General features: G+C 39.4%; 1 protein-coding gene across 1 annotated transcript in view; it reads left to right on the top strand.

Annotated features, from left to right (window-relative positions):
- The first annotated feature begins 409 nt into the window (after positions 1-409).
- LOC124002708 (cytochrome P450 3A27) overlaps positions 410-25947 on the top strand; it is a 48070-nt gene continuing 22532 nt past the window's right edge. The window contains exons 1-9 of the mRNA XM_046310392.1: positions 410-751; positions 951-1044; positions 1370-1422; positions 3420-3519; positions 4094-4207; positions 15712-15800; positions 17793-17941; positions 25113-25240; positions 25532-25610. Coding sequence (XP_046166348.1) covers positions 678-751; positions 951-1044; positions 1370-1422; positions 3420-3519; positions 4094-4207; positions 15712-15800; positions 17793-17941; positions 25113-25240; positions 25532-25610 — 880 coding nt within the window. The 5' untranslated portion in view covers positions 410-677. The remainder of the gene's footprint in view (positions 752-950; positions 1045-1369; positions 1423-3419; positions 3520-4093; positions 4208-15711; positions 15801-17792; positions 17942-25112; positions 25241-25531; positions 25611-25947) is intronic.

Here is a 25947-nt window from a genome sequence, read left to right as displayed (position 1 = left end):
CAGCATCATCTGGGTTTGGCCGTGGGTAGGCCGGGGTAATGTAAACTCTTCACATTTCGTGGTCCCAAGATCCAGAGGTAACGCTGTACAGTGCAATAGAAGTCTGCCCCAATGCAATTCTAAAACAGCCACAGTGGGACTTCAACTATTTTTGTGTGTGTCAAATGAACTACTTACTGTCTTTTGTTTAATTCATATAACAACATTCAAACCTTGTTCAGCATTATCTAATCCAAATATGGCATTATTCCACCATTTTTATCCGTTTGCATCAGTTTCAGTAATGGACTTTTATTTTGAAGTCGAACCGCAAATTCCATTTTTGCTCAACATTATTCTAGCTAGCATCACACAGGTGCTTTTCCGACGGAGTACAATAATCGCTTGTAACTTGCACGGTCTCAAACAGAGTACGGAGAAGAGCAGCGGTCGGTATTACAGAGTACGGAGAAGAGCAGCGGTCGGTATTACAGAATACGGAGAAGAGCAGCGGTCGGTATTACAGAGTACGGAGAAGAGCAGCGGTCGGTATTCGAGATCTGCCGCGTCACAGAAGAATCACACTCGAACCTCAACAGAAAAAAAAACAACTCAAAACAAGAAGTGAACTCGAACGAACCCGAGAGAAAACGGAGCCTTTGTTTTCGGAAGCAGCAGGGAGGCGAACCGGAAGAAAGATGATGAGTTTTCTGCCATATTTCTCCGCTGAGACCTGGACCCTCCTGGCCCTCCTCATCACCCTCATTGTAGTGTAAGGACTTACATCAAATCAAATGTTATTTGTCACATTTATCATAGTTAACCAGTGTAGACTAACAGTGAAATGCTTAGTTAGGGGTCCTTTTCCAACAACGCAAGATGTGATATATATTGTATAATTCTCAAGAACATACTGATAGTTAACGTGTGTGTGTGTGTGCGTGTGCGTGTGCGTGCGCGTGTGTGTCCAGGTATGGGTACTGGCCCTATGGTGTATTCACTAAGATGGGTATCCCTGGTCCCAAACCCCTACCTTACTTTGGCACAATGATGGAGTATAAAAAGGTTAGTACCCCATTCAGAATAAATATCTCTCTGATATTTTAAACAATAGTGTTATTTCCCCCCATGTAAAACAATACATTGAGAAGGAAAAAGAGGACTAGCCGGTTGTTTTAACAATAGATAAATACAAGGTAATATGAGACTTGATCAGTCTAGAAGTTGTGTTCCTTGACCCTGGGACCATAGAAAATAACAAACCCTCTTTAACTCTCACCTGTTTCAGGTGTGTTCTCTGTTCAGGTGTAGGACAAACCTACATGACCTCCAAGGGCATGCCCAGGCATGAATCAGCTGTTTCTCTCTCTCTCTCTCTGTCTCTCTGCAGGGCTTCACTAACTTTGACACAGAGTGCTTTCAGAAGTACGGGAGAATCTGGGGGTGAGTTCAGTCGACTGTACCGTACTACGATGACTCACAACTGTACTATGCTCTTTCAATTCATTCATTTACTAGTTTACCTGTCCAACATTACCCCAAACTCAGTACCGTAATCTGATTCCATTCAGTTACTAGTTTACCTGTCCAACATTACCCCAAACTCAGTACCGTAATCTGATTACATTCAGTTACTAGTTTACCTGTCCAACATTACCCCAAACTCAGTACCGTAATCTGATTACATTCAGTTACTAGTTTACCTGTCCAACATTACCCCAAACACAGTAACGTAATCCCGGTTGTCATGGTGACTGGTACCAGACTGTGTCTCTTCTCCTCCAATAGGATCCCTGATAACGACAACATATCCTGACAAAACAGGAACATAAACATTTATAATTTCCCCTCTTTCCCATCAGTGACTGGATATATTTCATAGGGTCAAGAAATCAGAGCCCAACACTACTATATATAATAACACGATTAAACAAATTTAAAAACTTGCGCCTCTTTTCAACGCTGGTAAGAATGTCATTGAGAAAACAGAGAGATTAGTGGAATCTGTGTGGGTTGCTGGACAGGTAGGATGACTGACAGTGAAGGGGTATCCACTGGTCGAACTCCCACTCCGTCTAGAGTGCTTCGACGATTTCCCATTAGTTAAGGGGTGAGCGGAGCCTGCCTCTGGAAGCTGGTCGACCTGTGCAGTGGGAGTTACCTTGCCTGGTTCTTCTGGTGCCGCTGGTGGTTGAGGATGAAGCCTTTGTTGCTTTAGGCTTAGCTCCTGGATATTTCCTTTGTTCCAAGACCTTTCCCTCAGCTGCTCTCTCCTCCTCTCTTCTTCCTTCCAGTGGAGACAATTCTTCCCTCTCCGCCTCCATTTCCTTTTCACCTGTCTTTGGTTTGGTTCAGTCATCATCCGGCTCAAAGGACCATTGAAAGATTAGTGGAATCTGTGTGGGTTGCTGGACAGGTAGGATGACTGACAGTGAAGGTGAACAGGTGGTCACGTGTCAGGTGACAGAGGAATGTATGAGACTGAGGCAGGAATTCCTTTAAACCATAAAGTGGTATATTTACTGGGTAGTCTGTGCTGCATCACAAAGGAAACAAATAACATGTATACAATCAAATTCATAATCAAAGATCAAATCATAGCAGTCATTATTAACATAAGTTAAGGAATTCAACAGTCCAGTTCATTAACATGTCAATAGTAATCAGAGAGTCATTTAGACTCATAACTATTTATCATAAATCATGAAATACAAACAGTGAATGGTTATACAATCTATAATCCCCGTGATCAAAGTCAATCAGTTAGCAAACAATGACGTTTCTCATTTCACGCTTTCAATAGTCTTCATGTGTACATATAATTAATTTCAATACACATGAACCATATCGATTGTGTAATTGGCCTATGAGGATCTGTAGGGCCGTGATCATTGACAATTCACATTACACAATATGTTTGAAGCGTGCGCTCCAAGCCGCGCTCCGCGGTGATAACTATAAACAATAACTGAATGGCCCACTCTCCCGATCACCACAGATCATTCAGATGAAAGGTAAGAGTCGGTGGACTTACGTGGATTCATGGACGCACAGAACTTCTGGATCAGATGGATTTAGGGAAGAGAAAGCAGCGAGATCAGGCGATGGCAATTTCCTCCTTTTATGGAGTTGAGATCTGTAGGACATTTCCACCTGACCTAATTAAAGCGCCCCTGGCCCAGCTGAGTAAATGGCAATGAATTAAAGGAGTATTCCACCAACTCCATGGGCCTTTTCTACAAGAGGTGTCAATGATATATTTTTTTCGCAAACATCCTTTTCTGAACGTAAAGTAATCCTCAGAGTTATCATCTAGTTTTTCAAAAATATCTGAAATCTGATTGTAATATTTTTTGCTTTTAATTTAAAAGTTTACAGTTACGGTTTAAAAAAAAATCTATCTCCTTTACATGTAATCAGTGTGTTTCTCCTCTGTGAAGGATCTATGATGGGAGGCAGCCTGTTCTGTGTATCATGGATAAAAGCATGATCAAGACCGTCCTGATTAAAGAGTGTTACAGCATCTTCACCAACCGCAGGGTGAGACACACACACACACACACACACACACACACACACACACACACACACACACACACACACACACACACACACACACACACACACACACACACACACACACACACACACACACACACACACACACACACACACACACACACACACCTAATAATAATCTGAATAATAATAATCCTAACATTATGACTGATATTATTAATACATTATTTGTGTTTCAGAAATTAATTCTGAACGTGGTGATCTGTTTGATAATTAATACAACTGTCCTCCATGTTCTAGAACGTCTGTCTGAATGGTGATCTGTTTGATAATTAATACAACTGTCCTCCATGTTCTAGAACGTCTGTCTGAATGGTGATCTGTTTGATAATTAATACAACTGTCCTCCATGTTCTAGAACGTCTGTCTGAATGGTGATCTGTTTGATAATTAATACAACTGTTCTCCATGTTCTAGAACGTCTGTCTGAATGGTGATCTGTTTGATAATTAATACAACTGTTCTCCATGTTCTAGAACGTCTGTCTGAATGGTGATCTGTTTGATAATTAATACAACTGTCCTCCATGTTCTAGAACTTCCATCTGAATGGTGAGCTGTTTGACGCGGTGTCCGTTGCAGAGGACGATACATGGAGACGGATCCGCAGTGTCCTCTCACCTTCCTTTACCTCTGGACGACTGAAAGAGGTAGAACCATCCCTCCATCTCTCCCTTTCTGTGTTTTATCAACTTGTTATAAAGTCATTATAGCTTGTTATAACCTCTATAAACTCATTATAGCTTGTTATAAACTCTATAAACTCATTATAGCTTGTTATAAACTCATTATAGCTTGTTATAAACTCTATAAACTCATTATAGCTTGTTATAAACTCTAGAAACTCATTATAGCTTGTTATAAACTCTAAACTCATATAGCTTGTTATAAACTCTATAAACTATTTATAGCTTGTTATAAACTCTATAAACTCAGTATAGCTTGTTATAAACTCTATAAACTCAGTATAGCTTGTTATAAACTCTATAAACTATTTATAGCTTGTTATAAACTCTAGAAACTCATTATAGCTTGTTATAACCTCTATAAACTCATTATAGCTTGTTATAAACTCTATAAACTCATTATAGCTTGTTATAAACTCATTATAGCTTGTTATAAACTCTATAAACTCATTATAGCTTGTTATAAACTCTATAAACTCATTATAGCTTGTTATAAACTCATTATAGCTTGTTATAAACTCTATAAACTCATTATAGCTTGTTATAAACTCTATAAACTATTTATAGCTTGTTATAAACTCTATAAACTCAGTATAGCTTGTTATAAACTCTATAAACTCATTATAGCTTGTTATAAACTCTATAAACTCATTATAGCTTGTTATATAAACTCATTATAGCTTGTTATAAACTCTATAAACTCATTATAGCTTGTTATAAACTCTAGAAACTCATTATAGCTTGTTATAAACTCTATTAACTCATTATAGCTTGTTATAAACTCTTTATAAACTCTTTATAAACTCATTATAGCTTGTTATAAACTCTATAAACTCATTATAGCTTGTTATAAACTCTATAAACTCATTATAGCTTGTTATAAACTCATTATAGCTTGTTATAAACTCTATAAACTCATTATAGCTTGTTATAAACTCTATAAACTCATTATAGCTTGTTATAAACTCTATAAACTCATTATAGCTTGTTATAAACTCTATAAACTCATTATAGCTTGTTATAAACTCATTATAGCTTGTTATAAACTCTATAAACTCATTATAGCTTGTTATAAACTCTATAAACTCATTATAGCTTGTTATAAACTCTAAACTCTATAAACTCATTATAGCTTGTTATAAACTCATTATAGCTTGTTATAAACTCTATAAACTCATTATAGCTTGTTATAAACTCTATAAACTCATTATAGCTTGTTATAAACTCTATAAACTCATTATAGCTTGTTATAAACTCTATAAACTCATTATAGCTTGTTATAAACTCTAACTCATTATAGCTTGTTATAAACTCTTTATAAACTCATTATAGCTTGTTATAAACTCTATAAACTCATTATAGCTTGTTATAAACTCTATAAACTCATTATAGCTTGTTATAAACTCTATAAACTCATTATAGCTTGTTATAAACTCTATAAACTCATTATAGCTTGTTATAAACTCTAAACTCTATTATAGCTTGTTATAAACTCTATAAACTCATTATAGCTTGTTATAAACTCATTATAGCTTGTTATAAACTATTTATAAACTCATTATAGCTTGTTATAAACTCTATAAACTAATTATAGCTTGTTATAAACTCTATAAACTCATTATAGCTTGTTATAAACTAACTCATTATAGCTTGTTATAAACTCTTTATAAACTATTTATAAACTCATTATAGCTTGTTATAAATTCTATAAACTCAATATAGGTTGTTATAAACTCTAAACTCTTTATAAACACTCTATAAACTCATTATAGCTTATTATAAACTCTATAAACTCATTATAGCTTGTTATAAACTCTATAAACTCATTATAGCTTGTTATAAACTCTATAAACTCATTATAGCTTGTTATAAACTCTATTAACTCTATAAACTCATTATAGCTTGTTATAAACTCTATAAACTCATTATAGCTTGTTATAAACTCTATAAACTCATTATAGCTTGTTATAAACTCTATAAACTCATTATAGGTTGTTATAAACTCTATAAACTCATTATAGCTTGTTATAAACTCTAAACTCTATAAACTCATTATAGCTTGTTATAAACTCTATAAACTCATTATAGCTTGTTATAAACTCTATAAACTCATTATAGGTTGTTATAAACTCTATAAACTCATTATAGCTTTTTATAAACTCTATTAACTCATTATAGCTTGTTATAAACTCTAAACTTTATAAACTCATTATAGCTTGTTATAAACTCTATAAACTCATTATAGCTTGTTATAATATCTTTATTAACTCATTATAGCTTGTTATAAACTCTTTATAAACTCATTATAGCTTGTTATAAACTCTATAAACTCATTATAGCTTGTTATAAACTCTATAAACTCATTATAGCTTGTTATAAACTCTAAACTCTATAAACTCATTATAGCTTGTTATAAACTCTATAAACTCATTATAGCTTGTTATAATATCTTTATTAACTCATTATAGCTTGTTATAAACTCTAAACTCTATAAACTCATTATAGCTTGTTATAAACTCTAAACTCTATAAACTCATTATAGCTTGTTATAAACTCTATAAACTCATTATAGCTTGTTATAAACTCTATAAACTCATTATAGCTTGTTATAAACTCTATAAACTCATTATAGCTTGTTATAAACTCTATAAACTCATTATAGCTTGTTATAAACTATTTATAAACTCATTATAGCTTGTTATAAACTATTAACTCATTATAGCTTGTTATAAACTCTTTATAAACTATTTATAAACTCATCATAGCTTGTTATAAATTCTATAAACTCAATATAGGTTGTTATAAACTCTATAAACTCATTATAGCTTGTTATAAACTCTAAACTCTTTATAAACTCATTATAGCTTGTTATAAACTCTAAACTCTTTATAAACTCATTATAGCTTGTTATAAACTCTAAACTCTTTATAAACTCATTATAGCTTGTTATAAACTCTAAACTCTTTATAAACTCATTATAGCTTGTTATAAACTCTAAACTCTGTATAAACACTCTATAAACTCAATATAGCGTGTTATAAACTCTATAAACTCATTATAGCGTGTTATAAACTCTATAAACTCATTATAGCTTGTTATAAACTCTATAAACTCTATAAACTCATTATAGCTTGTTATAAACTCTTTATAAACTCATTATAGCTTGTTATAAACTCTATAAACTCATTATAGCTTGTTATAAACTCTATAAACTCTTTATAAACACTATATAAACTCATTATAGCTTTTTATAAACACTATAAAAACTCATTATAGCTTGTTATAAACTCATTATAGCTTGTTATAAACGCTATAAACTCATATTAGCTTGTTATAAACTCTATAAACTCATTATAGCTTGTTATAAACTCTATAAACTCATTATAGCTTGTTATAAACTCTAAACTCTTTATAAACTCATTATAGCTTGTTGTAAACTCTAAGCTCTTCATAAACTCATTATAGCTTGTTATCCTGTTAAAGATACCCCCCCACTTTGTGCAATTTCCGCCTGAAGACATACCAAATCAAATCAAATCAGATTTGATTTGATTCTGAAGACATACCCTATTCTAACAGCCTGTAGCTCAGGCCCAGAAGCAGAAGACATACCCTATTCTAACAGCCTGTAGCTCAGGCCCAGAAGCAGAAGACATACCCTATTCTAACAGCTTGTAGCTCAGACCCAGAAGCAGAAGACATACCCTATTCTAACAGCTTGTAGCTCAGGCCCAGAAGCAGAAGACATACCCTATTCTAACAGCCTGTAGCTCAGGCCCAGAAGCAGAAGACATACCCTATTCTAACAGCTTGTAGCTCAGGCCCAGAAGCAAGGATATGCATATTCTTGTTACCATTTGATTAAAAACACTCTGAAGTTTGTGTAAATGTGAATTGAATGTAGGAGAATATAACACAATAGATCTGGTAGAAGAAAATACAAGGAAATAAACAGGCGTTTTTCAGTTATTTTATTGTTGTAGCATCTTTAAAATCAACTAGAACATCAACATATTCAGTTATGATACTCTGGATACTTTTACATGAGAGAATAACCAGGCAACAGTATTTCCCCAAAGTGTCAGACAGATGCCTCTAGGAATGAGTGAGGTACATGCCATTGGGTATGTAGTCACCCAGGTGTCCCTCACAAGTTTCCCAAATGTACCCAAGTGGCCGAATTGGTACATGGGTACATTGCTGAAAATAACTATATACAAAATTTAAAAAAAATATTCACACATACCCGAAAACATATATTTTGGAAAATTGAAGAAAAAAATGAACATTTCCAAAAAAAAAAAAAAACATGGGTAACTATTTACACTCAATGTTCAATAATGTGAAGACCCTCTACACAATATTGTGCTGCTGATGCCACAGCGCATAGCAGTCTCTTTCTGCTGTGAAGCAGAGGGTCACTTCACAGGTGCTGCAGCCGACAGAGGATTTCTTGTGGCAAAGAGCACAACGAAGCCTCCTTACTGAATTCCTTTTGCACTCCTTCTCGCCTGCAATAAGGAATTTCAGCATGTGCAAACCACTGGTTGAAGGAGCAGAAGGGACAGAGGTAGAGGGGACAGAGGTAGAGGGGACTGAAGGTGCTGCAGTGGACCTGCTGTAGCTAGCAAGCTCACGGACGAGCTGCTCCCTGAATACCAGCTGTGACATGGGGGGCTGTCCACAGCTCTTGGCCATTTCGTTATGGAGGATGAAGGAATTCACCACAGCAATGTCCATGAAATGGTAAAAGAATGTCTTGTACCATTTCATGGTTTTGTGAAGAACATTATAGTAACCAATAAGTGCATCTGACAGGTCGACTCCTCCCATGCTCTTATTGTAGTCCTTCACTGCTGTTGGAATGGGGACATTTTTTGTGGTCCATGCCCCTTTAGTGTCCTTCACATGCCTGGCGACGTGATCACCAGTGAAGGACTTGTGTATAGTGGAGCACATCACCACCTCTCTGGTGTCCATCCACTTCACAAACAGCAGGCCATCTTGTCGGATCCATCGCATGGCCCCCCGCTCAGCCCGCTTAGGCATGTCATTTACCTTGGTCTTTGGAAAGCCCACTCTGTTGGAACGGATGGTGCCACAGGCCCACATCTTCAGCTTTCTCAGGTCTGCAAACAGGGCAGGGCTTGTGTAGAAGTTATCTACAAAGAGTTTGTAGCCCTTCCCTAGCAGCTGAAAATCTAATAGCTGCATAACAGAGTCGTAGCTCAGTCCCTTCCCGGTCGCACAACTGTTCTTCCCTTCATAGACAAAAAAATTGCACGTGTATGCACACGCAGAATCGGCCAAAACAAACAGTTTGTAACCCCATTTAGTCGGTTTGTTACACATGTACTGTTTTATGCCGATTCTGGCCTTTGAGGCTACCATTCTCTCATCTATGGAAATGTTCTGGCCAGGCTGAAAATAGGTTTTGCAGGCCTCAATGATGTCGAGGTAGAGAGGTTTAATTTTGCATAGCTTATCAAACCCCGCCGTGCCTCGTTTCATCTCATTGACCTTATCAACTTCTGGGTCACTGAGATGAAGTGCCCGTGAAATTGTCAAAACTTTTTGCATGACATGACCGTGGAGGGAAAAGGCAGTTGATATAGTGAATCAGTTTTCCAGTAGCCTTTCAGGGTTTTTAGCTTTATTAGACCCATGTAAATGACCATAGAAAAGAAACACAAAATATCTGACACAGAAATGGGCTTCCATGCCTCTTTCTTGCCTTCCTGCCTATTAGCTCCGTTCCGATTAGTGTTCAAAACCAGGGTATCTACAACTTGTGTGGTAAAAAACAACTGAAAAAGTTGAATGGGGCTGTACTTAGAGGTCATGTCCAGAAGAGGACCTGGTGATCTCTTTGGTCTGAACAATGGAGGGGGTGGGGCCACATCCTCCTCCACTCTGCAAGCAGGTTCTACACTTCCCTTCCTCCGCTTCTTTGTCACCCTTCCTCCGCTTCTTTGTCACCGGCTTCACACCTCTTGATGGCCGGGCGGGGGTAGGTGTGGTGCCAGAGACAGCATGGCTCCGGCTGGATGGACCAGCCTCAGTGGGGGATTTGCCTCTAGGCAGTATGGGCTCCCATTTTGCATCACTGGGACTGTGAAATAAAGACAGACAAACAAACAGACACAGATTATATACAGAGTAAGTGAGGTGTTGTTCATTTCATGTTTAGATAAAACACATGTAAAAAGAACCCACGCCATATACAGGGCCACAGACATACACCCAAAATGTAGAGCAATGTTTACTGTATACATTTCATTATACTTATATGTACAAGATATATCGTGTCCTAAAGGCCTCCTAGCTAAAGAAAAGCCACATTGTATATATAGGCCCCTCAGATAAAAAAAACACATGCTATGTACAGCCCCCTCAGATATCGAACCACATGCTACATACAGCCCCCTCAGATAAACAAAACCACATGCTATATACAGCCCCCTCAGATATCGAACCACATGCTATATACAGCCCCCTCAGATATCGAACCACATGCTATATACAGCCCCCTCAGATAAAAAAACCACATGCTACATACAGCCCCCTCAGATATCGAACCACATGCTATATACAGCCCCCTCAGCTAAAAAACCACAGTTGTGGTTCTGGGTCTGAATTAATAACTGCTATAGTCTACCACCATCTGAATGGTTATGGGTCTGAATTAATAACTGCTATAGTCTACCACCATCTGAATGGTTATGGGTCTGAATGGTTATGGGTCTGAATTAATAACTGCTATAGTCTACCACCATCTGAATGGTTATGGGTCTGAATTAATAACTGCTATAGTCTACCACCATCTGAATGGTTATGGGTCTGAATTAATAACTGCTATAGTCTACCACCATCTGAATGGTTATGGGTCTGAATTAATAACTGCTATAGTCTACCACCATCTGAATGGTTATGGGTCTGAATTAATAACTGCTATAGTCTACCACCATCTGAATGGTTATGGGTCTGAATTAATAACTGCTATAGTCTACCACCATCTGAATGGTTATGGGTCTGAATTAATAACTGCTATAGTCTACCACCATCTGAATGGTTATGGGTCTGAATTAATAACTGCTATAGTCTACCACCATCTGAATGGTTATGGGTCTGAATTAATAACTGCTATAGTCTACCACCATCTGAATGGTTATGGGTCTGAATGGTTATGGGTCTGAATTAATAACTGCTATAGTCTACCACCATCTGAATGGTTATGGGTCTGAATTAATAACTGCTATAGTCTACCACCATCTGAATGGTTATGGGTCTGAATTAATAACTGCTATAGTCTACCACCATCTGAATGGTTATGGGTCTGAATGGTTATGGGTCTGAATTAATAACTGCTATAGTCTACCACCATCTGAATGGTTATGGGTCTGAATTAATAACTGCTATAGTCTACCACCATCTGAATGGTTATGGGTCTGAATTAATAACTGCTATAGTCTACCACCATCTGAATGGTTATGGGTCTGAATGGTTATGGGTCTGAATTAATAACTGCTATAGTCTACCACCATCTGAATGGTTAAGAGCGTCTGCTAAATGACTTAAATGTAAATGTTATGGGTCTGAATTAATAACTGCTATAGTCTACCACCATCTGAATGGTTATGGGTCTGAATTAATAACTGCTATAGTCTACCACCATCTGAATGGTTATGGGTCTGAATGGTTATGGGTCTGAATTAATAACTGCTATAGTCTACCACCATCTGGATGGTTATGGGTCTGAATTAATAACTGCTATAGTCTACCACCATCTGGATGGTTATGGGTCTGAATGGTTATGGGTCTGAATTAATAACTGCTATAGTCTACCACCATCTGAATGGTTATGGGTCTGAATTAATAACTGCTATAGTCTACCACCATCTGAATGGTTATGGGTCTGAATTAATAACTGCTATAGTCTACCACCATCTGGATGGTTATGGGTGTGAATTAATAACTGCTATAGTCTACCACCATCTGAATGGTTATGGGTCTGAATTAATAACTGCTATAGTCTACCACCATCTGAATGGTTATGGGTCTGAATTAATAACTGCTATAGTCTACCACCATCTGAATGGTTATGGGTCTGAATGGTTATGGGTCTGAATTAATAACTGCTATAGTCTACCACCATCTGAATGGTTATGGGTCTGAATGGTTATGGGTCTGAATTAATAACTGCTATAGTCTACCACCATCTGAATGGTTATGGGTCTGAATTAATAACTGCTATAGTCTACCACCATCTGAATGGTTATGGGTCTGAATTAATAACTGCTATAGTCTACCACCATCTGAATGGTTATGGGTCTGAATTAATAACTGCTATAGTCTACCACCATCTGAATGGTTATGGGTCTGAATGGTTATGGGTCTGAATTAATAACTGCTATAGTCTACCACCATCTGAATGGTTATGGGTCTGAATTAATAACTGCTATAGTCTACCACCATCTGAATGGTTATGGGTCTGAATTAATAACTGCTATAGTCTACCACCATCTGAATGGTTATGGGTCTGAATTAATAACTGCTATAGTCTACCACCATCTGGATGGTTATGGGTGTGAATTAATAACTGCTATAGTCTACCACCATCTGAATGGTTATGGGTCTGAATTAATAACTGCTATAGTCTACCACCATCTGAATGGTTATGGGTCTGAATTAATAACTGCTATAGTCTACCACCATCTGAATGGTTATGGGTCTGAATGGTTATGGGTCTGAATTAATAACTGCTATAGTCTACCACCATCTGAATGGTTATGGGTCTGAATGGTTATGGGTCTGAATTAATAACTGCTATAGTCTACCACCATCTGAATGGTTATGGGTCTGAATTAATAACTGCTATAGTCTACCACCATCTGAATGGTTATGGGTCTGAATTAATAACTGCTATAGTCTACCACCATCTGAATGGTTATGGGTCTGAATTAATAACTGCTATAGTCTACCACCATCTGAATGGTTATGGGTCTGAATTAATAACTGCTATAGTCTACCACCATCTGAATGGTTATGGGTCTGAATTAATAACTGCTATAGTCTACCACCATCTGGATGGTTATGGGTGTGAATTAATAACTGCTATAGTCTACCACCATCTGAATGGTTATGGGTCTGAATTAATAACTGCTATAGTCTACCACCATCTGAATGGTTATGGGTCTGAATTAATAACTGCTATAGTCTACCACCATCTGAATGGTTATGGGTCTGAATGGTTATGGGTCTGAATGGTTATGGGTCTGAATTAATAACTGCTATAGTCTACCACCATCTGAATGGTTATGGGTCTGAATTAATAACTGCTATAGTCTACCACCATCTGAATGGTTATGGGTCTGAATTAATAACTGCTATAGTCTACCACCATCTGAATGGTTATGGGTCTGAATGGTTATGGGTCTGAATTAATAACTGCTATAGTCTACCACCATCTGAATGGTTATGGGTCTGAATTAATAACTGCTATAGTCTACCACCATCTGAATGGTTATGGGTCTGAATTAATAACTGCTATAGTCTACCACCATCTGAATGGTTATGGGTCTGAATTAATAACTGCTATAGTCTACCACCATCTGAATGGTTATGGGTCTGAATTAATAACTGCTATAGTCTACCACCATCTGAATGGTTATGGGTCTGAATGGTTATGGGTCTGAATTAATAACTGCTATAGTCTACCACCATCTGAATGGTTATGGGTCTGAATTAATAACTGCTATAGTCTACCACCATCTGAATGGTTATGGGTCTGAATTAATAACTGCTATAGTCTACCACCATCTGAATGGTTATGGGTCTGAATGGTTATGGGTCTGAATTAATAACTGCTATAGTCTACCACCATCTGAATGGTTATGGGTCTGAATTAATAACTGCTATAGTCTACCACCATCTGAATGGTTATGGGTCTGAATTAATAACTGCTATAGTCTACCACCATCTGAATGGTTATGGGTCTGAATGAATAACTGCTATAGTCTACCACCATCTGAATGGTTATGGGTCTGAATGGTTATGGGTCTGAATTAATAACTGCTATAGTCTACCACCATCTGAATGGTTAAGAGCGTCTGCTAAATGACTTAAATGTAAATGTTATTGGTCTGAATTAATAACTGCTATAGTCTACCACCATCTGAATGGTTATGGGTCTGAATTAATAACTGCTATAGTCTACCACCATCTGAATGGTTATGGGTCTGAATTAATAACTGCTATAGTCTACCACCATCTGAATGGTTATGGGTCTGAATGGTTATGGGTCTGAATTAATAACTGCTATAGTCTACCACCATCTGAATGGTTATGGGTCTGAATTAATAACTGCTATAGTCTACCACCATCTGAATGGTTATGGGTCTGAATGGTTATGGGTCTGAATTAATAACTGCTATAGTCTACCACCATCTGAATGGTTATGGGTCTGAATTAATAACTGCTATAGTCTACCACCATCTGAATGGTTATGGGTCTGAATTAATAACTGCTATAGTCTACCACCATCTGAATGGTTATGGGTCTGAATGGTTATGGGTCTGAATGGTTATGGGTCTGAATTAATAACTGCTATAGTCTACCACCATCTGAATGGTTATGGGTCTGAATTAATAACTGCTATAGTCTACCACCATCTGAATGGTTATGGGTCTGAATTAATAACTGCTATAGTCTACCACCATCTGGATGGTTATGGGTCTGAATTAATAACTGCTATAGTCTACCACCATCTGAATGGTTATGGGTCTGAGTGGTTATGGGTCTGAATTAATAACTGCTATAGTCTACCACCATCTGTATGGTTATGGGTCTGAATTAATAACTGCTATAGCCTACCACCATTGCGCGTTCACTCTTCTTTCAAACTTCCCGTGATTTCTACCAGTGATTTCTATTGACTGTTGTATTTAACAATCAGCAAACAGGAGCTTGCATCTCTCTTCGATTAGTCTATTTGTATAGGAAATGCCACAACAACAAAAATGTCTAGCAAGCTATTCTAGTCTAGCTTTTCCTGAATGGGATTCCAAGCGTTAAGGAATGTAATTGACTGGTTTCTCTTAGTTATTCATCCCGGGAAAAGGGAGTGGTTTTGCGCGTTAATCTCGGTAACCGGGTTATGGCCATTCAACCCTAATCATGAAGCAACACTCTCTACCTCTACCTCTCTCCCTCTCTCTCTCCCTCTACCTCTCTCTCTCTCTCCCTCTCTCTCTCCCTCTACCTCTCTCTCTCTCCCTCTACCTCTCTCTCTACCTCTCTCTCTCTCCCTCTCCCCCTCTCCCTCTCTCTCTCCCTCTCTCTCTCTCTCTCCCTCTCTCTCTCTCTCTGTCTCTACCTCTCTACCTCTCTCTCTACCTCTCTCTCTACCTCTCTCTCTACCTCTCTACCTCCACCCTCTCTCTCTCTCTCTCTACCTCTCTCTCCTCTAGATGTTTGGTATCATGAAGCAGCACTCTTCTACCCTGCTGAGCGGAATGAAGAAGCAGGCAGATAAAGACCAGACCATTGAACTGAAGGAGTGAGTCCTGACCTCTAACCTCTTACCTCTGACATTTCAACTTACACCTCTGAGTCTTAATTGTAATACATACAGTGGCAAGAAAAAGTATGTGAACCGTTTGGAATGACCTGTATTTCTGCATAAATGGTAATCGAATTTGATCTGATCTTCCTCTAAGTCACAACAATTCTGTTGTTGATTTACTTCTGCGTTTTGGGTCATTGTCCTGTTGCATCACCCGACTTCTGTTGACCTTCAATTGGCGAACAGATAGCCTTCCATTCTCCTGCAAAATGTCTTGATAAACTTGGGAATACATTTTTCCGTTGATGATAGCAAGCTGTCCAGGCCCTGAGGCAGCAAAGCAGCCCCAAACCATGAGGCTCCCTCCACCAGACTTTACAGTTGGGATGAGGTTTTTATGTTGGTGTGCTGTGCCTTTTTTTCTCCACACATAGTGTTGTTTGATCCTTCCAATCAACTAAACTTTAGTTTAATCTGTCCACAGAATATTTTGCCGGTAGCGTTGTGGAACACCCAGGTGCACTTCTGCGAACTTCAGACGTGCAGCAATGTTTTTTTGACAGCAGTGGCTTCTTCTTCTTCTTCATGAACACCATTCTTGCTTATTGTTTTACGTATCAAAGACTCATCAACAGAGATGTTAATATGTTCCAGAGGTTTCTGTAAGTCTTTAGCTGACACTCTAGGATTCTTCTTAACCTCATTGAGCATTCTGCACTGTGCTCTTGCAGTCATCTTTGCAGGACGGCCACTCCTAGGGAGAGTAGCAACAGTGCTGAACTTTCTCCATTTATAGACAATTTGTCTGACCGTGGACTGATGAACATCAAGGCTTTTAGAGATACTTTTGTAACCCATTCCAGTGTTATGCAAGTCAGCAGTCTTAATCTTAGGTCTTCTGAGATATCTTTTGTTTGAGGCATGGTTCACATAAGGCAATGCTTCTTGTGAATAGCAAACTCACATTTTGTGTATTTTTTTATAGGGCAGGGCAGCTCAAAACAACATCCCCAATTTCATCTCATTGATTGGACTCCAGGTTAGCTGACTCCTGACTCCAATTTGTTTTTGGAGAAGTCATTAGCCTAGGGGGGTTCACATACTTTTTCCAAACTACACTGTGAATGTTTAAATTACGTATTCAAAATAGACAAGAAAAATACAATAATTTGTGTTATTAGTTTAAGTAGACTGTTTGTCTATTGTTGTGACTTTGATGAATATCAGATCAAATTGTATAACTAATTTATGCAGAAATCCAGGTAATTCCAAACGGGTCACGTACTTTGTCTTGCCAATGTAGTTGTGTGCTCAGTAGATGTGTGGTCGGTAGATTTGTGGTCAGTAGTTGTGGTCAATAGTTGAGTGGTTGTGGTCAGTAGTTGTGGTCAGTTGTTGTGTGGTCAGTAACTGTTTGGTTGTGGTCAGTAGTTGTTTGGTTGTGGTCAGTAACTGTGTGATTGTGGTCAGTAGTTGTGTGGTGAGTAGTTGTGTGGTCAGTAGTTGTGGTCAGTAGTTGTGTGTTCAGTAGTTGTGTGGTCAGTAACTGTGTGATTGTGGTCAGTAGTTGTGTGGTCAGTAACTGAGTGATTGTGGTCAGTAGTTGTGTGGTTGTGTTCAGTAGTTGTGGTCAATAGTTGAGTGGTCAGTAACTGTTTGGTTGTGGTCAGTAACTGTGTGATTGTGGTCAGTAGTTGTGTGGTGAGTAGTTGTGGTCAGTAGTTGTGTGTTCAGTAGTTGTGTGGTCAGTAACTGTGTGATTGTGGTCAGTAGTTGTGTGGTCAGTAACTGAGTGATTGTGGTCAGTAGTTGTGTGGTTGTGTTCAGTAGTTGTGGTCAATAGTTGAGTGGTCAGTAACTGTTTGGTTGTGGTCAATAGTTGTGTGGTTGTGGTCAGTAGTTGTGTGGTCAGTCGTTGTGTGGTCAGTAACTGTTTGGTTGTGGTTAGTAGTTGTGGTCAGTTGTGTAATTGTGGTTGTGTTGCAGGTTCTTTGGGCCCTACAGTATGGACGTGGTCACCAGCACAGCTTTCAGTGTGGACATTGACTCTCTGAACAACCCTTCAGACCCCTTCGTCTCCAACGTCAAGAAGATGCTCAAGTTCGACCTGTTCAACCCACTGTTCCTCCTAGTCGGTGAGACCACACACACACACGCATGCGCAGACACACACGGACGCAAAGTTTACTTTTGAATCCGATAAAGTTGTATAGCTCTGTATAAGAAGGGTATAAAATCTGACCCTGGGAATTATAGGCCTGTATCTATCCTCTATGCAACATCAAAATCGTGGAGAGAATTGTACATGAGCAAATGTATGAATATGTTAAACCTGTTTGGGAAAGGGGGCAGTATTGTCTCCTCCGGATGTGAAGCGTGCCCAAAGGAAACTGCCTGATACTCAGGCCCAGAAGCTAGAATATGCATATAATTGGTAAATGTAGATAGAAAACACTCTAAAGTTTCTAAAACTGTTAAATGATATGGCAGGCAAAGCCCCTGAGGACAAACCATCCCCCAAAAAAGATTTTCAGCTTACCACTATTTTCAATGGCTAGTACTATAATTATAAGCCCAAGTCCTCCCAGATTGCAGTTTCTAGGGCTTCCACTAGATGTCAACAGTCTTTAGAAAGAGTTTCAGGCTGGTTTTTGGAAAAAGGACACAGAAATTGTAGTTTTTCCAGGTGGCTCCCATTTTGGCTGTAGTGTTTCCAAGCGTTTGGAAGAAAGCGCGCTCTTTCTTATTTATCGGCGGTAATGAACATACTATTCTCCGTTTTAAATTGTATTATTTATTTGCGTATTTGATTTTAAATGTTGTTTGACTTGTTTGGAAAAGTTTATTAGTAACGTTTGGGATTAATTTTGTATGCATTTTGATGGAGGAAGCGCGCCAGCTAAACTGAGTATTTATGGATATAAAGAAGGACATTATCTAACAAAGGGACCGTTTGTGATGTAACTAAGGACCTTTTAGAGTGCCAACAGAAGAAGATCATCAAAGGTAAGGCATTTTTTATATCGCTATTTCTGACTTTCGTGTCGCTCATGCCTGGTTGAAATATGTTTTTCATGTGTTGGTTTGCGGGGCGCCGTCCTCAGATAATTGCACGGTTTGCTTTTGCCCGTAAAGCCTTTTGGAAATCTGACACGGCGGCTGGATTAGAAGTTAAGCTTTATTTTGATGTATTACACTTGTGATTTTATGAAAGTTAAATATTTATAGTAATTTCATTAGAATTTGGCGCTCTGCAATTTCAGCGGATGTTGTCGAGGTACTAGCGGCACCGCACGCCTTTCCCAAACAGGTTCTAATGTATGATTTTCAGTCGTGTTTTAGAAAAACACTGATTCATGTCTACTTTACTTGACTGACTTCATCAGGAAAGAGATTGATGAGGGAAATTTGTGTGGAATGGTACTGCTTGACCTACAGAAGGCCTTTGATACAGTCAACCACTTGTCTCCTAATCTCCAAACTGGAGGCACTGGGGTTAAGCAGTATCCCACTCGGCTGGGTAAAGTTATATTCATCAGGAAGGGAGCAAGTAGTAGAGGTTAATGGTCCACTGCCTCAGGCAAAACCAATTAGTTGTGGTGTTCCGCAGGGAAGCGTGCTTGGGCCTCTGCTGTTTTTATTGTATATTAATGATATGAAAGATGCTTGTTCTTGCCGTCTTTGTCTTTATGCGGATGACGACACTTCTGGTGTCTCACAAAAGTAAAACTATGTTGGAGAGCGTACTTAGCACAGAGCTTACTAACATTAGCAAATAGCTTGGAGATAATGAGCTATCTCTGCACTTAGGGAAAACCTGAAGCAAATATTTTTGGATCCAGACCTAAATTGAGTAGGTCCTTTAAAATCAGAGTGGACTTAGGGGGGTGAGGTGCTGACTACTAAAACCTCTGTTAGCTACTTGGGATGTATCCTTGATGGAAGCTTGGGAGGTGTGAGCATGGCCAATAAGGTGCTAGGGAAGATTAATGCCAGAACTACGTTTTTGGCTAGAACGTCCAAGCTGCTTGATAAGGACTCCATGAAAGTGCTAGCTACTGCTACTCATTCAATGCCATTTTGACTATGCTAGTACTTCCTGGTTTGGGGGCTTATCTAAACGTATGAAGGGGAAGCTCCAGATAGCCCATAATAAGCTGATCAGGGTAGTATTGAAGGTGAGTCAACATACTCACTTAGGCAGGAGCTGCTTTCAGGAACAAAACTGGCTGCCTGTTGAGGCTAGGGTTTCCCAGATTAGACTTGGTTTGGTTTACAGAAGTATTTATGGTCCTGGGCCCAGATATCTAAGTGACTATTTTCCTCGTGGATGCACACCAGATCAGGTGTTGCTGATGTGTGCTTATAATAGGTGGCCCTATTAGCTCCGTTCCGATTAGTGTTCAAAACCAGGGTATCTACAACTTGTGTGGTAAAAAACAACTGAAAAAGTTGAATGGGGCTGTACTTAGAGGTCATGTCCAGAAGAGGACCTGGTGATCTCTTTGGTCTGAACAATGGAGGGGGTGGGGCCACATCCTCCTCCACTCTGCAAGCAGGTTCTACACTTCCCTTCCTCCGCTTCTTTGTCACCGGCTTCACACCTCTTGATGGCCGGGCGGGGGTAGGTGTGGTGCCAGAGACAGCATGGCTCCGGCTGGATGGACCAGCCTCAGTGGGGGATTTGCCTCTAGGCAGTATGGGCTCCCATTCTGCATCACTGGGACTGTGAAATAAAGACAGACAAACAAACAGACACAGATTATATACAGAGTAAGTGAGGTGTTGTTCATTTCATGTTTAGATAAAACACATGTAAAAAGAACCCATGCCATATACAGGGCCACAGACATACACCCAAAATGTAGAGCAATGTTTACTGTATACATTTCATTATACTTATATGTACAAGATATATCGTGTCCTAAAGGCCTCCTAGCTAAAGAAAAGCCACATTGTATATATAGGCCCCTCAGCTAAAAAAACACATGCTATGTACAGCCCCCTCAGATATCGAACCACATGCTAAATACAGCCCCCTCAGATAAAAAAACCACATGCTATATACGGCCCCCTCAGCTAAAAAACCACATGCTATATACAGCCCCCTCAGCTAAAAAACCACATGCTATATACAGCCCCCTCAGATAAAAAAAAACCACATGCTATATACAGCCCCCTCAGATAAAAAAACCACATGCTATATACAGCCCCCTCAGATATCGAACCACATGCTATATACAGCCCCCTCAGATAAACAAAACCACATGCTATATACAGCCCCCTCAGATAAAAAAAACCACATGCTATATACAGCCCCCTCAGATATCGAACCACATGCTATATACAGCCCCCTCAGATAAAAAAAACCACATGCTATATACAGCCCCCTCAGATAAAAAAAAACCACATGCTATATACAGCCCCCTCAGATATCGAACCACATGCTATATACAGCCCCCTCAGATAAAAAAAACCACATGCTATATACAGCCCCCTCAGATATCGAACCACATGCTATATACAGCCCCCTCAGATTAAAAAAAACACATGCTATATACAGCCCCCTCAGATAAAAAATAAAATATAAATATCTCAAACTACTCAAATGAATAATATGTGATATTATAATTTCAAACAACGTTACTCACCGATCCAAAATAGAATCTTCTCCGTCTAAAAACATTGCCTCAGCTAGAGAGTCAAAAGATTGGTCACTTTCGCTCTCCTCCTGTAGAATATCTGTGTCACTATCTCGACAAATCTCATCAATTATATTATGTAGATCTGTATACTTGGTCTTGGTCTTCGATTTTAGCGATTTATTTGCCATTTTTACTCGTTGAAACTGCTCTCCAAAAGTAATGCTGTGCGTAACCGAAAGTCGTGCGTCCTGAATAATTTTGAGGAATGGCTGTCGATACGCATGGCTTTCCCACAACAGATAGGCTTCTTTGATAGAACCATCACATGTTGTCGTTTACCTGAGCTCATTGGCTATCTACTGAGGTAAATTTCAAAATGATCAGTTGTCATTGGTCCGAAATACAGTCAATCAATGAAGAACCGATCCAATCAATGGTGCGCAAATGGGTCATTGTTTGCTGAGTTCACATCACTCCCATTCGGTCAATATGCCACAGAAAATAACCATGCGTTGGGGTTGTTCTACTAACAAACAGAGGACTGCATCGAAATCCAACAGGACTTGAATAAACGTCAGTTTAGATTGAGTAATCACATCTAACGTTACATCCAAAATTGGAGGACACGAAAATGACAACACAAGCCATTTACAAAATGTTTCGGTTAGGCTATAGAAATGGATTATATGAACAAAACAACCCTTTATTGTTTCGTGGTGACCTTTACTGTTGCCAAAAGAAGAATATATTCAAAGGTAATTGATGAATTTTAGTGCAATTTTTGACTTTTGTGAAAAATGTACTTTGCTGTAACTTACCCAATGTGTTGTCTACTGATCAATAAGCGGATTGGCTGGATTTTTTTTTTTTAAATCTGACATGGTGACTGGATTAGCAAGAGGTTTAGCTTTCATTTGGTGTGCTGCATTTCTGATTTAATTGAAGTTAAATATTTTTGATAATTACATATTAGGCAATTTATGTAGAAACGTTCCTAACTGGGAACGGGTTTCCCCAACAGGTTAATGCACTGCAAGAAGCTGCCGAACCGGTCCAGCGTAGATGGACCGACAAGGTAGTACAGGAACTTGACGGAGAGACCAGAGTAGTAGCGCTCACCAGTAGCCCTCCGCTTACTGATGAGCTCTGGCCTTTTTACTGGACATGAAATGACAAAATGACCAGCGGAACCGCAATAGAGACAGAGGCGGTTGGTGATTCTCCGTTCCCTCTCCTTAGTCGAGATGCGAATACCCCCCAGCTGCATGGGCTCAACACCTGTGCCAGTGGGGGGAGATGGTAGAGATGCGGAGAGGGGGGACACTGTTAACGCGAGCTCTCTTCCATGAGCTCGGTGACGAAGATCTACCCGTCGTTCTATGCGAATAGCGAGTTCAATCAAAGAATCCACGCTGGAAGGAACCTCCCGGGAGAGAATCTCATCCTTAACCTCAGCGTGGAGACCCTCCAGAAACCGAGCGAGCAACGCCGGCTCGTTCCAGTCACTGGAGGCAGCAAGAGTGCGAAACTCTATAGAGTAATCCGTTATGGATCGATTACCTTGACATAGGGAAGACAGGGCCCAGGAAGCTTCTTTCCCAAAAACAGAACGATCAAAAACCCTTATCATCTCCTCCTTAAAGTTCTGATACTGGTTAGTACACTCAGCCCTTGCCTCCCAGATAGCCGTGCCCCACTCACGAGCCCGTCCAGTAAGGAGAGATATGACGTAGGCGATACGAGCAGTACCCCTGGAGTACGTGTTGGGCTGGAGAGAGAACACAATATCACACTGGGTAAGGAACGAGCGACATTCAGTAGGCTCCCCAGAGTAACACAGTGGGTTATTAATTCTGGGCTCCGGAGACCCGGAAGCCCAGGAGGTAACCGGTGGATCGAGGCGGAGATTGTGAATATCCTCCGAGAGGCCGGAGACTTGGGCGGCCAGGGTCTCAACGGCATGTCGAGCAGCAGACAATTCCTGTTCGTGTCTGCCTAGCATCGCTCCCTGGAACTCGACGGCTGAGTAGAGAGAATCCGAAATCGCTGGGTCCATTCTTGGTCGGATTCTTCTGTTATGCAGGTGAGTGAGGACCCAAAAGCGACTTAACAGAAACTGAGTTTATTAAAGTCCAAACAGAGATAACATAATCCTCAATCCTTTACAGGAAATGTCCAAACGGGGAAAACATAAATCCTCTAGTTGTTGAGGGGATAAGCGGCAAGACTGCAGGTCCCTTCGGGTAGGCGCGGGCCGTAGCGGACAGAGACACCTGCTCACACGCAGCATCTGATGATAAGGCAAAACACGACAGGACGGAACAAGGATACAGCAAACAAGAATCCGACAAGGACAGAATAATATAATAATATATGCCATTTAGCAGACGCTTTTATCCAAAGCGACTTACAGTCATGTGTGCATACATTCTACGTATGGGTGGTCCCGGGAATCGAACCCACTACCCTGGAGTTACAAGCGCCATGCTCTACCAACTGAGCTACAGAAGCAGAAACAGAGAGAGAAATAGAGACTTAATCAGAGGGCAAAATAGGGGACAGGTGTGAAAGAGTAAACGAGGTCGTTAGGAGGATGAGGAACAGCTGGGAGCAGGAACGGAACGATAGAGAGAGAGAGAGAGAGAGAAAGAAACCTAATAAGACCAGCAGGGGGAAACGAAGAGAAGAGAAAGCACAGGGACAAGACATGACAATACAATACATGACAGTACTGGAGCCTCAGAATGGAATGAGTTGTCTCTGCCTATAAATACAACATCCTCTCTGGGCAACTTAAAAAATAAAGTAAAAATATGTTTGTCTTCTGTGCCCATATGAATAACCGCTATGATGTAACTGGAATGTTGAGATAGATGTTCTTCTTCTATGTTTTTGATGAGATAGATGTTCTTCGTCTCTGTTTTGGTTTTATTATTTAACTGCCATACTGTGCTGAACTGTGTTTGATCTTGTCCAGCCATCTTGTCTCAAGAGGAACACAATGGAAACAAGTCCCAGACTTTATTGTCTGTTATCCTCCATGATTTAACAATGGAAATAAGTCCCAGACTTTATTGTCTGTTATCCTCCATGATTTAACAATGGAAATAAGTCCCAGACTGTATTGTCTCTTATCCTCCATGATTTAACAATGGAAATAAGTCCCAGACTTTATTGTCTGTTATCCTCCATGATTTAACAATGGAAATAAGTCCCAGACTGTATTGTCTGTTATCCTCCATGATTTAACAATGGAAATAAGTCCCAGACTGTATTGTCTCTTATCCTCCATGATTTAACAATGGAAATAAGTCCCAGACTGTATTGTCTGTTATCCTCCATGATTTAACAATGGAAATAAGTCCCAGACTGTATTGTCTGTTATCCTCCATGATTTAACAATGGAAATAAGTCCCAGACTGTATTGTCTCTTATCCTCCATGATTTTACTCATGTGCATGTATGGGTTTTTCAAGTTTTATGTGTGCTTGTTTTGTAAAATGGTCAAATTAATGAACTAAACTAAAACTTTCTGTAAAACGTTCCTCTCCTCCTCTCCCACCCTCCCCTCCATTCCTCTCCTCCTCCTCTCCTCTCCTCTTCTCCTCCCCTCCTCTCCTTCTCCCCTCCTCTCCTCCCCTCCTCTCCTCTCCTTCTCCAGCTTTGTTTCCCTTCACTGGTCCGATCTTGGAGAAGATGAAGTTTTCTTTCTTCCCGACTGCGGTGACAGACTTCTTTTACGCCTCGCTGGCAAAGATTAAATCTGGACGTGACTCTGGGAACTCAACTGTAAACATGTTTTATATTTATATTTGATTATGTTGATATTTTCATCTGTACATTTATATTTGTATTGGAATATTCTATATTTATTTATTACGATTAGGAAAACCTACGTAACTAGTAATGGACATCAATATCGATATCTTGTTGGAATTTAAAACGACTATTATTGGGACCCAAATATCTACATTCATATTAGAATATGTTTGTGTTGGTTGTGATTGGTCCAGATCCAGTAGAATCTGTTTGTGTTGGATGTGATTGGACGGATTTGACCTCATGTCTTTCTGCTCACAGAGTCGGGTGGATTTCTTACAGCTGATGATCGACTCTCAGAAAGGCAACGACACAAAGACAGGAGAGGAACAGACTAAAGGTACCTGGCGAACAAACACCTGGAAACTACTGTTACAAACACACACCTGGAAACTACTGTTACAAACACACACCTGGAAACTACTGTTACAAACAAACACCTGGAAACTACTGTTACAAACACACACCTGGAAACTACTGTTACAAACACACACCTGGAAACTACTGTTACAAACAAACACCTGGAAACTACTGTTACAAACACACACCTGGAAACTACTGTTACAAACACACACCTGGAAACTACTGTTACAAACACACACCTGTAAACTACTGTTACAAACACACACCTGTAACCTACTGTTACAAACACACACCTGTAATCTACTGTTACAAAC

The sequence above is a fragment of the Oncorhynchus gorbuscha genome, linkage group LG18 (assembly GCF_021184085.1).
Source record: "Oncorhynchus gorbuscha isolate QuinsamMale2020 ecotype Even-year linkage group LG18, OgorEven_v1.0, whole genome shotgun sequence".
Taxonomy (NCBI): domain Eukaryota; kingdom Metazoa; phylum Chordata; class Actinopteri; order Salmoniformes; family Salmonidae; genus Oncorhynchus; species Oncorhynchus gorbuscha.
The sequence above is the reverse complement of the archived record's forward strand: the minus strand, read 5'-3'. Positions and strand labels throughout refer to the sequence as shown.